Source organism: Perna viridis, chromosome 1, assembly GCF_037379345.1.
Source record: "Perna viridis isolate PV_CMFRI_1.1 ecotype Kerala chromosome 1, ASM3737934v1, whole genome shotgun sequence".
NCBI lineage: Eukaryota > Metazoa > Mollusca > Bivalvia > Mytilida > Mytilidae > Perna > Perna viridis.
In genome coordinates, this window is record NC_142445.1 from 34,352,926 (window position 1) to 34,370,494 (window position 17,569).

Genomic DNA, 17,569 nt, shown 5'->3' on the forward strand with positions numbered 1-17,569 from the left:
GTATGATTTTAAAGTTTACAATCTGACTTTTATTTTGACCACATTTGTTCAACACACACTCAGATAATACATTTACAATGCATAATTCTAAGTTAAGTGTGTTTTAGTACTACATGGAGGGGTGGCCATTTGACCTGAAAGTGACAATTGAGACCTTTGCTTTGGGATAATTTATGATTATCTCCCTTTGAATTTTTCTAATTATATTGATGAAATTGACAGAAAAAATAGCTTATTACTACACAGTTACTACTGAATTCATCTTTCTTATATAGGAATAAGAACTGTGTTGTTAATTTAATAATTGTTAAAAACCTTGCCTTTTAAAATATTTGCAAGAAATAAGTAGTATCAATAGTGCTGTCTCTGTAGTCCATATTACAGTGTGCCAATTGCTGTTATGCAAAGGTCATTTCTCCTGAACATGATTGCAGTTAGAGGAGAATGGATGGGAAAGACCTTTCAATTGTTCTGGAACAATTGATCTTTTAATTTTAATGTTGTTTCTTTCAAAAATCTTCTCCTCTGACCCTACTCGACCAATTTGAATCAAACTTGGTATGAATATTTCTTGGGGTATAATGCTCGAAATGCTTGTTTAGATTTTTGATCTGTCAAAAAACATGGCCACCGTTACTAAAAATAGAACATAGGGGTCAGACTAGTTTTTCATATATTTCTCCAAAACCAAAATTTTGACAAAGGTTAAAGTGTCCAGCATGATGAGATCTATCTGGGGTGAAATTTTCATTTTCATCTGTTAAGCCATGTAATGATCCTTATGATAAGTCCTACCAAAGTCTTCTTGAGTCTAATTTATTAGACAACTTCTGTTAAATTTATTGCCATTGTAAGACAAAATTTAACAAGGTGAGCGATTCAGGCTTCTTGGAGGCTCTCATTTTATCTTCGATTATATTAATTAATATATGTGTCAAGAAGCCCTAAATGCATTCAGCATGTTCCAATTTACACATTAATCAGTCAAAATATTAATGATTCTATCATTAATATTTTACCATAAACAAACCTGAAGTGAAGAGCAATGATTTTAACTAAGTAAAATTGGCTGGAAAATTTAAATTAATCAAAAGTGTCTAGTTTTAGAAAATCTTGTGTTCATTCAAGGAAATTATTTTGTTAAGCTGAAATTGGTTTCATTTGAGTATAATTACACTGTAGGACAAGTAATCTGCTAATATATTTTTTTGAATGTAAAGTCCTAAAGCGGATTAACTTTTGGACAGGTTTAAAAAGTTGGGAAAAAGGTGAAATGGAACAAAATTTGTAAATGTGTTTGAATTTGGATACTGTTCAAATATTGACTTTCAATTTATTGATATGGGGAAAAACAGGTTTGAATAATATGAAAAATACAAAATGATAATCCCAGTTTTATTTTACATCATATAATCTTTAAAATTTTGTTCATGCTACATTTTTCATGAGAATCAAAAACCTCCAGTGCTAACAGCACTTTGATTGTACCGTACCACAAGAAGGGATGAGGTATTATGTGATACCCTTCTAAAAACTGTGTGTTGGTCTGTCTGTCCCCAACGATTTCCAGATAATAATATGAGAACAGATAAATGATTTTTTTTAAAACTTTGCACATTTGTTAAGCACTGTAAAATACAGGAGTAGAGTTTAATTTTCAGCAGACCCTAAATGTAGTTTTCAAGTAAGGACATTTTGCTCATCTCCTTTTTTCACCATTAGGGTATCACTTTATGTTCCATTATCCCTGTTTTCAAAACTGTTAATATCATGTACATTCCATAAACAAACATGCCTACCACTTCAACAAAGATAGAGCCAATTAAACTTACCTGTATGTTTTGCTTTACTCCATTCATTTTCAGCATGGTATATTCAGAACAACAATTTTGACAGGATGTGGTTATCAGTAACCCCTTTCTACTACAAATATTGAAATGGAAAACTATGTAACATTGTTGGGTTGAATGATGCCTTTTAGATTGTCAATATCACTGAATGAGTGTCTTTAAAACAAGTACTGGTAAACACTTGTCAGATATTTTGGAATTGGGAATTTGGAAAAAAAGAGTGTTTAATCCTATAATGAAAATAAGGTGGCCAACATTCATATAGACTGAATTTCTCATTACAGATAATTGTAGTCCGATGGAATCAGTTGATGGCTTTATTTTCCATTCACCTTATTGTAAACTTGTACAGAAATCCTTTGCTAGATTAATGATGAATGACTTTTGGGATGACCAATATCCAAATTTTACAGAGAGATATATTGGTTTGAAGAAATACAGGTAAACTTGTTATGTTGTTATAGTCTTACAGTAGATTTGGTCTCAATATGGGCTATACTCAGTATATAGGGATCAGGATGTGTGTGATAAACATTGTGTTGATAGAATGCTGTGCTCAATTTATCTTAAACAACTTAAGATGTATTCCTAGAGATTAGCTTTCCATTGAGCAAGTAGTAAACAAAGGGGTATTTTTGGTTAATGTCAAATTCAGTCATGAAAATACAGGTAAATTTGTGTTAATCAATGCAGATATTGCACTATATTTAGTAAGTTGTGTGGTTACTTTGCTAGCAAAACTTTTTATGCAGTTCACCACTGCATAACACAAAACCCATAATGCAAAATGAACTAAAATGTGTTTGAAACATTTGATATCATTATATTTTTGTCATTTATACACAAATGTATTGGCCACATAGATTGACAACTTAAGTCTTCCAACCATGAAAGCATATTGTATCAAGACAATTTTGACATAACGTTTAGTTTTTTAAAGCCATTATATGTCAGGTTTGGAAAAATGTGGAAATTATACTTTTGGGCATCCTTTTGACACGTAAACAATGTAATACTGTATAGAGGGTTATTTTGTCAGGTGTAAAATTTGGCAATTTTTAGGCAAAAAAGTATTTGGATGCTAAGTTGTGCTCTAATTACCCAGGGATGATTTTTTTTTACATTTGAGGAATTCCGCTATTTCAAATCTGGATTTTACGATTATGGTCCTTTTTATTTTTACTGTATATTTACTTCCAATGTTGCCAATTTCCACTTGTTGACCGAAGTACCTATGCTCAGAGTAAATATTTCACCAAATTTATTTTGGCATTTTCAGACAGACCCCTAAAGTATGTGAAAATTACCTGCTATCGTGTAACTTGTAAAACTAGATTTTTGTTATATATCTCCATAACCATTCTGATTCAAATTCTTACATAGGATAAAAGTGTTCAGCATGATGTGATCTATCTGTGGTCAAATTTCATTTTTACCTGTTAAGCCGTGTAATGATCCTTATGATAAGTCCTACCGAAGTCTTCTTGAGTAAAAATTATTGGACAACTTCTTGTTAAATTTATTGCCATTGAAAGACAAAATTTAACCAGGTGAGTATTTTAGGCTCCTGTGAGCCTCTTGTTGTTCTTCGACATAGGTATACAATTTTTGGTGCATGTTCATTTGTGACCACAATATGACTTTGACATTTTACCTCATTGTCAAAATTATAGCTTATTTAACGTGGATTCATGTCCGAGACCCAATTTTTTTTGTCTTTTGGTGGTCTTTCCATTTTTGGTGTGTAGGTGAATCACCATAATTTGTTGGCTACATCATGACATCTAAATGACCTTGACCTTTGCACTGAAGTTAAAATTATTGGATTTTCACCATTCATATCATATATCACTTGATTCTGTCCTTGAATTGGTTTTATACATTAGACATCTTATAGTATACTGCTGTCTGTCCATATGTTGTCAACACTACCTACAATAACTCCAATACACAATAAGCTCATGTAAATAAAACTTTGGTCAGTTGTTTATATTGATGGAAGAAAGCTACCTTTCATTTTACATCAGTTATGAACATTAAGTTTTTGAGTAATAGGACTTATGGCTTTTCAAACACGGGGGTGGTTTTTCTGTTATGTGCTCTAATTAAAAAATGCTTTCAGCAAATGCCACAAAAGTTGATTGGTAAACAGGTAGTAGATGAACAACAAACCTGAAAAAAGGGAGACACTGCACAAGTCATCATGAGAAAGCAATATACCAAATATCTAAGCACTCTCCTGATAAAAGGGGAGAAATTTCCATTATGCAGTACCTTAACATCTACTAAGTCATTTGTTAAACAGGAAGTTGATGAGTGATGAACCTGAAATGGGGAGACATCACGAGAAAGCAATATACCATGCAAATAGAATACAGATAGAACATTGTCAAATCCCTTTTAATCTTCAAGATTTTTCACTTGAATGAACATATTGGAAATGAGTGTGAAAATTATTGGTACAGCATACCATACCTATCAAAATTATTGGTATGAGCAGTACCAATCGTACCGGTTCCTCACCCATGTAGATGTCATCCCTTTGTCTAGTTATTTTTGGAATAATTGAATTTTTATAATTTTCATGGATTTTTTTCTCATGTTGCACCATAAGAACCTGTTGTTCAATAAACTTCAAACTTTACTCAGTTGTTTGCTATAATTCAAATATCTCATTTATAAGTTGAACGTGGTACAAAAATGCCTCTTTTGTATGGGTAACCTTCAGAACAACATAATTTGAGATATAAAAACTCCATTTTCCTTCCATCATGGTACAGCTGTTCATTAAAAATAGTGTTTGCTTTGAAAACATCCTGTTAAAAGCCAAAGCTAATTTTTTCAGGGCCTTAAATAAATTTTGAATGACCAAAAGCATCTTTCACATAAACCAGTTTTCATTAATGTTCCCTGAAAAAAGAACTAGGAATTTAAAGTAAGAATGAAGAATAATTTTATTTTAAAACACCATGGTTTTTTACTGAATGTTAACAAGGAGTGCAAATGTCGCATGTGATCTAATACAGATTGATGCATATACTTGAAACTCTTTTTGAAGAAATAGATGAAACTTTATAAACAGGATGAACCCTCTTTGGTCAATTACTGTATAGGTTATACCACTTTTACTTAAGTGCAATATTTTAGTGGAGATGTAATCCTTTATTGACAAGATAAAATTGCATTTCAAAGTCCATTGGCAGTTTTCTATGTCACAAACAAATACACCAACATTTAATTCTTAGTTAATGAACTTTTTGTTGTCCCCTGCCAAAAGACTATGTTCAGGTAATACTTATATATCTGGTTGCTTTGGCAAGGGGAAGTTTTGGTTCAGATAACAATGGTGTATTAGTGGTGAGTAGGATCCAGGGTGTCCAAGGGTTATTAATTTGTGCAAAATTTGGCAAAAATGAGCAAAATATAGCCAGGAACTACTTTTTTTTTTTGTCTCACCTGGCGAGACTTATGTATTACTTTTCCAGCATCGGCGTCAGTGTTGACCTTGGCATCCATTTTAAGATTTTCATGTCAAGTTTTCTGATTAGGTCAGTTTGATATGAACCACTTAAGCTAGGTCAGTCATATAGGATATGCAGTTTCATTAGCATTTCTTTATCACAATTCTGTATCTGTTCCATGCATATGCCCCTGCAGCATGGTCTATTGACTTTGAAATTTCATGTAAAGATTTTAATGTTAAGTTTTCTCATAAGGTTTGATGGTGTTAAATTATAAATTGTCCAGAATATATAAAATTAACAAAAATGTCACCATCAATCAAGTTTTAAATTGAGCTTTTGATTTAAATTTAAAACAGTGTTCATATGTGACAGGCAAGACATATACTGGTATCTGTAATAACACTTTACATTAATGAGCAGAAATTCATAGAAAGACAGTATATATTATTAAGTAGATAGTACTTTGTTAGTTCCACTCAGAAAATCTTCTTTAAATTATTAAGCTGAAGTTCAATAAGCAGATAGTGTTTCTAGTTAAGTTATGTTAGTAAATTATTTCCAGTTAGGAAATTTTCACACAAAATGTCGGTTGAATACGAATAATTTTCATATGACTGCAAAAATTGACTTTCATATAATGGTACGGCACTGTCATTGTCTGTATACACTCGGTTTTTGTGCAATAACAATTTCATAAGAAAGTTCCAAACCACTAAAGGAAGGTTATTATTGATTTTTGGGGTTATGATCCTTATTGTTGTGAACTTATGGGCCAAAAGCAAGCATTTCATAGAATTAAACCATATAACTCCAGTTAAAGGTCTTTTCGAATTTGAACCACAAGGTGCTACACCATCAAGAAAGGCTTGCATTAATTTTGGGGCTATGACTTGAATCAATTAGGAATTAGGGTTTACAAAGGGACCAGAAACAGTAACCTAGTAAAAGTGAATGAGTCTCTTATACCCTTTTAAATTCTACTACAAGGTGCCATATCTGAAAGGAGACTAGGATTGATTTTTAGGGTTGTGACTTGAACCAATTAAGAAAATTTGTTTTTGATTTATGAATGATAGCTTGAGTAATATGGAATGGATCTCTTTGAAATTCTACGACAAAGTACCATATCCCCAAAGGAAGGTAGAGATGAATTTTGGCAACTGTAACTGGAAAAATTTAGAAATTAGGAACCAAAAAGGATTAAATTCCTATATTTTGTCAAATTTTTAATCACAATAAAATCTGTATCAAGTTTGAATGGTATGTCCATACTTGCCCCAACTGTTCAGGACTTAACTTCAGCAGTCCTATTATGCCATGCCAGCAATGTATTTAACCAAAATGTTTCAGACAAAGGCCTTCTTCAGTTTTATTGCAATTGATGTATTATGTCTATTGGAATGTTGTATGATATTTTTTGTAGAGATATGACACCAGAAAATTCTATATTCAACAAAGATTTAGAAAAAGATTCCATGGCAGCTAGTAAGGATTTATTTGAGAGAAAAACCAAGCCTTCTTTGATGTTGGCAAACCAAGTAGGAAATATGTATACCCCATCTGTTTATGGAGGACTAGCTTCATATATATTGTGGTACGACATATATTTTTGATAAGATCAGTGTTTATTTCAATTTAATATCAATAAATAAATTTTCAATTTTTATTAATTCTTAAGTTGCAGGTATATGTAATGAATGTTTAGTATTAATATCAGATTGATTACTAGAAAATAGCCAATCAAAGGTAAATGACACTGAGTCACAATTCTTAAATTCATATAATTAGTTATCCCTACAATAAATTTTCATGGGAGGTGTCAATCAGATGTAAATATTGAGCTAATCAAAACTCACAGCATTTGATCAAAATTAGGCGCAATCCTGGCCACATGCACATGGCCATATGCAAGCTGGGCACCCCTGTGAAACAATATGATACATTCAGAAACTGATTTACCCTCTAAAAGAATATATTAAATTAATGATGTTTATTTCATGACAAAGTGTTTAAAACACTTGCAAGAATTTGACAAAAGATTAATTAAGGGGTCCAAGATTCCAGCAATGATCAGTAGTTTATATACCAAGGATAAGGACATATACTAGAAAGAACATAAAATAACTAAAATATCATGTACAAAGAAACAAAAGTAAATGATTAACTTGGACTATACTAAAAACTAGAAGCATGGACCAGGTCATTGGTATGGTAAGTGTCCTCTGCTTTTCTAGAAACACCCCAACCTACCAAGTTTCTCATAAAATGTCATGAAAGAGAAATTAAGAATCTAACACCTGTACAAGTGCAAGATAAAGAAACCCCAGACACCCAAGGTAAGATTTAATAGTTTCTCTAAAGAGATCTTATATGAGAAAAGCTGGTGTTTGATTCTTTTTCACATTTCGATTTTTTTTATGATTAAATGTTTGAGTTGAAATGACCTACTGTAATTTTAACAGCTGATCATGACATATCAGTGTGGCCAGTGATATGTCACAACCAGGTGTAAGATATGGGTCACTTCAAACCACAAACTAACTGCAAGAAATAATCAATCACCAGTTATTTTTGATAAGGTTGTTATTTTAAAAAAAAAATTCAAACACACAATCAAGTGTGCCAATTTTTTATGGGAAATTGCACATGTTCTGTCTTATGGAAATCTTGCACAGCTGACAATAGGAATTTTCTTGTCTCTTCAATGAGAAAAGGAAATCTATGACATGGTGAACAAATAGATTTACATGGTGCAGTTTGATACACCATAATCATTCATGAGTTTATAATAACAACCATAAAAATTCTGTATTGATTACTTTAATCATGTATCCTCATTGTAAGTAGTCTTTCGCAGTACAAAAAGTTTGCATAGTTTAGGCAAGCTCTGACATAATGTATATACGCATGTGCTGAAGGGTCACTGCCACAGATGAAAGTTGACATTACAGAATAAGATGTCATTTGTTGTTGAATTTGGTCATAAGTTTTCCCTTTCCATCAATCTCAAAGTGCAGATTACCGGTAAAAAAATGAAAGTGGATGACTTTTGTTTACATTTTTCTAATTGCCATGTGACTCTTTGGTGGCAAAATTGGTAAACAAATAGAAAGGGAATTTCTTCAAGTCTCAAACTAAGTACAAATGGCAAAGACATTACCTGATGAAAATACTGAATGCATACTTTACCTAAAATAAGTCATTTTATCATGTTATCATGCAAGAGTATAGGTAAACAATAGGGAACTGGTAGTTTGCCAAAAATTTCATTCTTTGTTTGAAGGGAATTAAGATAGTTTAAAACTTGTAAATAAAAAATCAAATTCATTTTTATGCAAAATTGAATAAGAACACAAAGGACAAAGGTATACATGTATAAAATCAAGGACTATAATTATATCAATACTAGTAATATTAAGACCCTGATGAAATAAAACACCTCTTCATGGAGGATGTAGTATTTTATAATTTTGCCTATGCAAAAGTGATTAAGAGTTTTAGATCCTCAAACTAGAACCAAAAACCTGCCTGATATCAAGACTGAATATGGAGTACATGTCCTCCATTTTGATCCATTGATAAAGATAACTCACCAGCAGACTTCCTGAAATACTTTTAAAGAAGGATTGCTACTTATCTGGTGCTTATGTCTGTTCTAATTTCTGAAAATTGGTGACAAAAATTGGCAGCTGGCGAATTTTCTGGTGACATAATTTTGGAAGCCTAGTTGCCCCTGCTAGAATGATTATGAAATTTCTACTGAAATGATGTTTATATAAGTTCAAACCAAATTAAGTTCTTGTTAGGCTGAGCAAATAACATTTATTTGAATTTTTTATGCCCCTGCAACAAACTGCCAGGGGGGGGTATTAATTTACCCTTGTCCGTCCGTTCGTCTGTTGCAGCGTTCGTCCATCCATCCGGATTACACACAATCATGGCTTGTCAGGCTATCTCCTCATACAGTTTTTGAACTACATTTAAAATACTTTACAGGATATTTCTACACATGATGAAGGTATGCAGGGCCAAAGGATTTCGATTTTCGAGAAATATTGCGGAAATTGGTGATAGTTACACTTATTCATTTTCATCAGAAATAGGGCTATATTGCTTGTCCGTCTATATCCTTGTACAGTTTTTGAACTACATCTAAAATATTTTACAGGATATTTCTATATATGATGAAGGTATGCAGGGCCAAAGGATTTTGATTTTCGTGAAATATTACGGAAATTGGTGATAGTTACACAGTCATTTACTCAGAAATATATGGATCATGGCTTGTCTAGCTATCTCCTCGTACAGTTTTTGAACTAGATCTAAAATATTTTACAGGATATTCCTACATATGATGAAGGTGTGCAGGCCAAAGGATTTTGATTTTCGTGAAATATTACAGAAACTGGTGATAGTTAGACTTAGTCATTTTCATCAGAAATAAGTCTATATGGCTTGTCCGGCTATCTCCTCCTGTCGTTTTTGAACTACATCTGAAATATTTTTTGCAGGGTGTTTCTACACATAATGATGGTATGCAAGGTTTATAGAATCTTGATTTTTAATGAAATATTATGGAACTTGGTGATAGTTGGACTTTGGAATATTACAGAACTGGGTGATAGTTGGATTATGTAATTTTTGTCAAAAATATATCCCAAGCAACAAAGTTACGGATTTTTTATTGGGAGTAATAACATTTTTATGTGTCAGTCAGTCCGTCCATCAGTCCTCTTTTTCTCATCGCAACTAGTCTTACACTACTGAACAGAATTTCATGACACTATATGACCAGGATACAATATGTAGATATCCATATTTTTAGGGAATTCTAATCCCCAAATTTTTTTAGTAAGGGTACTGGTACAGTTTGTCATCGGATGTCTTGGAAGGATTGAGCTGAACCAACAGACCATGAGTATCACAAGTCTTGATAGGATTTTTGAATCTGCAAACCATGTCTTCATACAGAAAAAAAGATGTTCTTAATTTGGCAAATCTTGTTAGTGGGGGCATCATTAGTGTCTTACAGACACATTTAATTTACTTAAAAAAATCACACTAACAAATGACACAGTGACAGTTTTTTCATGAAATCTAATTCAAAATGTTATTTGAAGTGCTGAAATGGCATACATTGTTTAGGTGTCAAGAGTTTGAGGCATATTTTATATGAAATGATCATCATGGGGGATAACTCACTTTTCCCACTATCATTCTATTTTAACTTTGAACATACTTTTATGCATCCTCTGACACTTCTAAGACCATATTGTCAAATGTTGTTGTTTTTTTTTCTGAGTATGATTCTTGCAAGATTCTTTCAGTTTTCAGCACTAAAAAAAATCATCGTTTTTTAATTTTTGGTGCGACTTTGAAAATTTGTTTCTGTTGGATTCTTTAATATAATCCTTGTCTACATTTTTCTTTAGATTTCAGATACCTGTTACGGTTTTCGAGTTTTAAGGTGTCAAAAGGGCCACACTCCAAATATCACTTTTTTTATGTTTGATAGGATTTCAGAAGATTTTAATTGAATTTCAAATTTTGTGCTATATTATGCCCAAACCAGTGGTTTTGTCCATAATTAACTGTAAGTCCCTATGCTTAAGTGTGTCAAAAACTAATTTTGTGCTTGAACTTACCCTAAATGATCAGCTGTGCAGTTTTATCATGTTGCACTCTGTAGAGCCCTTTAATCATGAATCAATTCATTAATCAGAAACATGTTTTTTAGATGTTTTTCATGGTGGTCCTAACCTCATTAGCTTGCTTTGCTCAATCCATTTTAAGATTTTAACTGATTTTACTGATGAAGTAGTCAGTGCTGTGGTTAAATATGGAATGAATTACACAGTAAACCAAACCCCCTTTTGGACCGCAGAATTTGTTTGGAAATGATGTACCCAGGCTTAAAGTACATTTAAACTGACCAGAAAGGACTTCAAAAAGTGTCTGGTTAAGACTTGTTCTGGGATATTCAGGGTCTGGTTAAGACTTTGTTCTGGGAAATTCAGGGTTTGGTTAAGACTGGTTCTGGGATATTCAGGGTTTGGTTAAGACTGGTTCTGGGATATTCATGGTTTGGTTAAGACTGGTTCTAGGATATTCAGGGTCTGGTTAAGACTGGTTCTGGGATATCCAGGGTTTGATTAAGACTGGTTCTGGGGTATCCAGGGTGTGGTTAAGACTGGTTCTGGGGTATCCAGGGTTTGGTTAAGACTGGTTCTAGGATATTCAGGGTCTGGTTAAGACAAGAAAGGACTTCAAAAAGTGTCTGGTTAAGACTTGTTCTGGGATATTCAGGGTCTGGTTAAGTCTTTGTTCTTGGATAATCAGGGTTTTAAGACTGGTTCTGGGATATTCAGGGTCTGGTTAAGACTGGTTCTGGGATATTCATGGTTTGGTTAAGACTGGTTCTAGGATATTCAGGGTCTGGTTAAGACTGGTTCTGGGATATTCAGGGTTTGGTTAAGACTGGTTCTGGGGTATCCAGGGTTTGGTTAAGACTGGTTCTAGGATATTTAGGGTCTGGTTAAGACTGGTTCTGGGATATTCAGGATTTGTAGACTTTTCACTTCTCTATGATGATACTTTTATTTGAGGCAAAAATTTTCATGGTAAGTCAAAACGTTGTTTTTTTTGTAATTTTTTAGTGCATTGAAGTATTCAATGGAAGATTATATGTTTCTGTTATGTATAAAACAATAAAACCACTGAAGTTTAAAAAAAATATATTTTTAATTTTCTTTCATTCAAATCCATTATGTTATTTTATAAGATTCTAATAATGGGAACTTTTCTTGCAGTCATACAGCTGAAGAATTACAAGGAAAGAAAATAATATTGTTTTCGTATGGCTCTGGGCTTGCCTCAGCTATGTTCTCTTTAGAATTTGCCAAAGATGATTCTATGAAGAAATGTATTAATCAGTTAAAAGACAATATAGCTCATCTAAAAAATCATCTCGAGTCCAGAATCAAGTATTCCCCAGAAAAATTCTCTGAAATGATGAAGTTGAGAGAGGAAACCCACAATGCAGGTAATTTGTGTTAGGCCACTTAAATTTAATTCGTAGAGTTTAATTCCTGCCACCCCTTAACTTCATCCCTACCAGATTTGTTTTTGTTAGCAAAATGTACTATTTAACTTTCCCTGTCAGAAAAAATGTTCCATGCTATACAGATATTTAGACTGCAGCAAATGGTTGGGATCATATACCTGTACATACTTTTCAAGAATACCATGTAGTTGACAATGTAGCTGTATGGTCAAAGCAATTTGGTGATAAATTTTTCTGGGAGACACAAATGATGCCCTGCACCTACATGAACAGTTTTGTACAATACAAAGTCCTTTATCAAATATTAGACATCTACAGCAAATGAACTGATATCAGAAATGAAGAAAACAAATCATATACCTCTGTGGAGTATTCCAACTATCCTCAATTTCTCAATCTTTACGAAAGTATAAAATCTTTCCAACTTCACATCTCCATTATTTATAAAAATAAATCCTGCAAAATTTCTAAGATATGGCTCAAAAACTGTGTAAGGAGATAGCTGGACAAACCATGTACCCCCTTTTACCCCTATGAGATATTGAAATTTCTAAGTTCAAGTATCTCTTATTTTTGCAATATTTTATGAAAATCAAACTCTTTCGGCCCTGCACATCTCCATTATGTGTATAACCATCCTATAAAATTTCAAAGCTGAAGCTCAGTAGGGTATGTAAGTATCGTCCTAGTTTCATTTTCTTGACCGGAATTTCCAATGTAGGATGTATTGAAAACCGAAGACCGATCTATATTTTATTGTTTACTTCCGGGTACTTGAAACACTGTATAACAATGCAAAATCTTCTAGTTTATGTTTTTTCTTACTACATTTATCATGTAGGAATAGTTATTTGTCATTTTTATCAGTATTTTTTACACAGAAAGATTTTTACCTTTAACACTGAACTCAATGCTCTCTAAATGACAAATCTCTATGCTTTTGAATGGTAAACTAGGACCCATTTTCGTAAAATCATGAGGTCACATGACGAGACTTACGTACCCTATAACTGTGGGAGGAGATAGCTGAACAATGTACCCCTATCAGAACAAACAGGCAGACAGGTAAGTTAAGATGCCCCCCCCCCCCCCCAAGAATATATAATTATGGGGTCATAAAAAAAATCCCATGTAATGTTTTTTCCTTTTCTACCAACACGCATAATGGCAAAATAATGCAAATATTTTTTTCAGCAAGAAAATCAATAAATGGAGATCATCATTAGCAAATTCAAAAACTACAAAATTTTACTGGGAATATTTGTGGTCTTGTACCACATTCCTTCTCTAAGGTAATTACCTTCCCTTCCCTGACCAGCTGTTTTCCTTTCATTATTATTAACTATCCGTATCGCTTTCTATTGATTGTAAGGAAACCTTCACAACAAGGCATGTTGGTGCATCTTAAAACCTCTTTAAAATTTACCTGATTTAATTTAAACTTAAATGCTTGTACCAAGTCAGGACCATTGCAGTGGTTTCAAACTTTTATCCTGATATTGCCATTTGTTATACAGACTTTTCTTTTGACTATTCCTTTCGACTACTGCTTAGATTTTATCAGTTCAGTAATTTTGTTGTTACTCTTCATCTTATATTTGACTCCATTTCTAAATAGTTTTGGTTAATTGTGTTCTATCACTATAGATTTGAATTCTACCAATTGCGTGGGTCAAGACCACTAGAATTCTGACATACAAAAGAATGTCAGGGCTTCGTGACTAAATAATGAACGAAACATGTTATATGTTCACGTGTTGTAACATGTATAATGGTAGTAAAATTCTTTGTTGCTTTCTGGTTATGTATTAGTTACAATCCTGTTTCTTTTATAACTTTTAAATAGTTTTTATCATATTCAATTGATTCTGTGGACACATAAGAAAAATATGGAAAGTTGATCTTTACCTTCAAGAAATTCTTGATCGCACATTTTTCTATTGAGACACATGCTTACTTCTAATGCTTTTTATTAACTACAAAATAAACTGACAACCAATCGAATCATGGATATACCACTATACATTGTATCTTTAATATTGGAAGTCAGAGAAGACAATAATGAAAATTTCTGTTGAGAATGTACCTAAAGAGTAATTGAAACACATGTGATCAACTTATAATGATGCATGACTAGATTGATAGGTCACAGTGTGTCATTACTTTTTCATGTTCAGATATACAATGTTATTATATAGTAGACCTGTTCAGCCACATGCATAAAAAGAAACATAGTTGCCAGAACTATGTTTTCAATTTTAGGTAAAATCAGATTGGAATCTGTAGATTTGTTTTGGTATTATCATGATCGTGGAATTTATTTTAACTGAAATAATACTCCAGTTGATAATACGGCTCCTTTGTTTCAACTATTTGTACATCCCTCAAAAGAGACATCTAATGATAATTCATCTGTCCGCTGTGATTTAGTTGATTAGCCTTGGTGTGGTAACATAAAAAAAACAAAAAAAAACAAAAAAAAAAGCAACAACAACATGTACTTTTATTCATTATTTATTTCATTTTAGCTCCCTATACCCCAGTTCAGTCAACTGACCATTTATACCCAAATACCTGGTACTTAAAGGAGATTGATAGCAAACACAGGCGCACATACCAAAGAAAACATGGAGCACAGAATGGCACCATCAGTGTTGAGGAAGCACAGGTAAAAAGGGGTTGTCAGAATAGCAGAAAGAATACAAAACTGTTTTGAAGTTTGTCACAGTATTCTGAATCTGTGTGTAATAAAATGTTCTTTTAGCCAAAACATACAAGTGTAGAGTAAGATGTTTAACACGATTTTGGGGTTTTTGACCCCTTCATTTGAGTATAATTACAGTGTAGGATAATACTCTGTTGAAATAAAATTGCAAATTAACTTTTGGACTGATTTAAAAAATTGAAACAGTGAAACAGAACACAATTTGTAAATATGTGTTGGACTCTGTTTAACTATTGATTACAGTTTGTACTTCAGAAATTAGTAGTATTGATTGACATTGACATTCAGTTTATACATAATGATACAAAACTGTTCTAAATAATATGGGAAATGCAAATGCATGATTATAGTTTTATTTTACATCATGTAATCTGAGATTTTGTTCATGCTACAATTTTCACAAGATTCAAAAACCCCCAATACTAACAGCACAATGATTATGTATGTGATCATTAAGTTCACAGGATTTAATCAGGAACTGGTAAAATTGTCAAACCAATGTAATTAAAAACAACCTTGAATAAATATTTGTTGTTCATTCTTCATATTTTCTTTTGTAGGTTACACAAGGAATTAGATAGTAATTTGAACAGATTATAACCATATAAGCCAATTGCATGCCATTTACTGTGATAAAAATGATAAAAAACTGAATATTAATGATACATGTAGCTGTGCATTTAATAAAAACTATTTAAAAATACTTGTTTTACTACTGTCTTCCTGCCTTTTAAATTTCTTATTTTGTACTATCTCAATTGTGAACTGCATGGAAGGCTCTTTTGATATGACCACAAAAAAGACAAATAAGGATGTCATTCCAAATGAAAAACAAAACCAAGTATTTACATGGTTAGTTAGTTTGTGAACAGTGCATCTTCCATTCTATGTCTTTTGTTATCCTGAAAAATATTAATTATAATAAAAGATTAGATTGGTTGATAGATTATTGTTTAACAACCTATGGCTGATATTTCATGCCTATTTAAAGATGAGAAGGAATTACAAATCAAACAGACCCTGCTTTGTACTTGATAGACATGCTGAGTTGGATCTTTATTGTGCTAGCTCACGGAATCAAAAAAGCAACCCCACTTTGGAACAGTATTTGGACTTTGAGCCAACCAGTTGTCATTCTATCACATAAAATACCACTTGCTTGGGCGGAGAAGCAGTGACCCACAACATCCCACTTGAGGCAAACAAGCTACCCAGAGACCACAGTGGCAGTTATATGAGTATAAATGGTGTAATTCAAACCATAAAAAAAGAGAAAAAGTACATACTTTGACCGTCTCTGTCAGGCTGTAAACCATGCTCCTGCCCATTCTGGTCTAATCTGTCATCTGTGATCCTGAAAACAATAAGTATAATAGATGATTAGTATGAATGGTGTAATTCCAAGTGAAAAAAAAAATACTTACTTTGACTGTCTGTCTGTCATTAAACTGTCAGTGCATCTGTCGATTCTGGGCTCAATCTGTCGTCATATTAAGTAAAATAAAGTTTAATATAAATGGTGTAATTCTGATCGTAATAAAAGGCAAGTACATACCTTGAGTGTCTATCAGTCTGTGTACAAAGCATCTGCTTATCCTTGGCTCAATATTTCATCTGTGATCCAGAAATATGAAGTAAAATAAAAAGTTTGTATAAATGGTGTCATGCTTTTACTAAAAGAACTAAGCCATTTTAGGCTTATTTACTGACAGTTCTTTATTTCTCATTCATCCAATGATCATTAGTACAGAGAAGACCCCACCCCCCCCCCCCCAAATCAAAAAACAAAAACAAGAATTAAACTGAAAAAAATTTTTTATTAACATACCTGAAAATACAACAAATGTATTTAAAAAAAAAAATAGTTGTGTTAAAAAAGTACTGAATTATATTTTATACATTAGTAAATCATTTACAGAAAGATCAACATTTGATAAATAGTATTACTAAGTGTGAAAATTAACAAAAAGCACATACTTTGACTGTCTCTCTTTCTATAAAACTATTAGCAATAAAGAGCATCGCCGAGTGCAGCATGATATGATAATAATATATTGGTTTTTGATCCAGTATAACATGCAGACTAACAGTTCGTTATGGAAGCAACAACAAAATTTAACTAAATTTTAGTATTTGTCATCCCCCTTAAATTATATAAAGTTTCCATAGCAACCAAAGGTTAAGAATATGATTCTGGATTGACAGATATAAAAAATATAAGTTTCTAAACGAAGTTTGATGAAATTCTGTTACATGAGAGCAGGGGGTTTAAACCCCCCCTTTTTTTAAAGTTTTGTTAATTTTGTGCTTAATATGGGCAAACAATAAGCTGACTCCGTCTTTTTTTCTTTTATAGAAACACCATCCAGCCCCTTTTTTGTAAAAATCCTGGGATGCACCCTTTCCCACCTATTTTTTTTTTCATCAAAATTCCCATCAATTACTTTGTGTCTTTTGGCTTTTTCCA

The 17,569-nt window shown here is 32.5% G+C and overlaps 1 protein-coding gene and 1 long non-coding RNA gene across 10 annotated transcripts in view; one reads left to right on the forward strand and one right to left on the reverse strand.

Moving 5' to 3' along the window:
• LOC148628477 (hydroxymethylglutaryl-CoA synthase 1-like) overlaps positions 1–15,805 on the forward strand; it is a 44,812-nt gene extending 29,007 nt beyond the window's left edge. For 8 of the 9 annotated variants that reach the window (XM_088588158.1, XM_088588167.1, XM_088588140.1 and 5 more), the window contains 5 exons: positions 2,135–2,291; positions 6,738–6,908; positions 12,124–12,356; positions 14,906–15,045; positions 15,663–15,805. In XM_088588158.1, coding sequence (XP_088444284.1) covers positions 2,135–2,291; positions 6,738–6,908; positions 12,124–12,356; positions 14,906–15,045; positions 15,663–15,683 — 722 coding nt within the window. In that variant the 3' untranslated portion in view covers positions 15,684–15,805. The remainder of the gene's footprint in view (positions 1–2,134; positions 2,292–6,737; positions 6,909–12,123; positions 12,357–14,905; positions 15,046–15,662) is intronic. The other variant, XM_088588213.1, reaches the window with a different exon arrangement.
• On the reverse strand, positions 15,798–17,130 carry LOC148628479 (uncharacterized). The gene is made up of 3 exons (XR_015923608.1): positions 16,658–17,130; positions 16,389–16,456; positions 15,798–16,004 (listed from the first exon to the last, which is right to left on the reverse strand). It is a non-coding gene; the product is annotated as an uncharacterized LOC148628479 (long non-coding RNA).
• Positions 17,131–17,569: the final 439 nt, after the last annotated feature.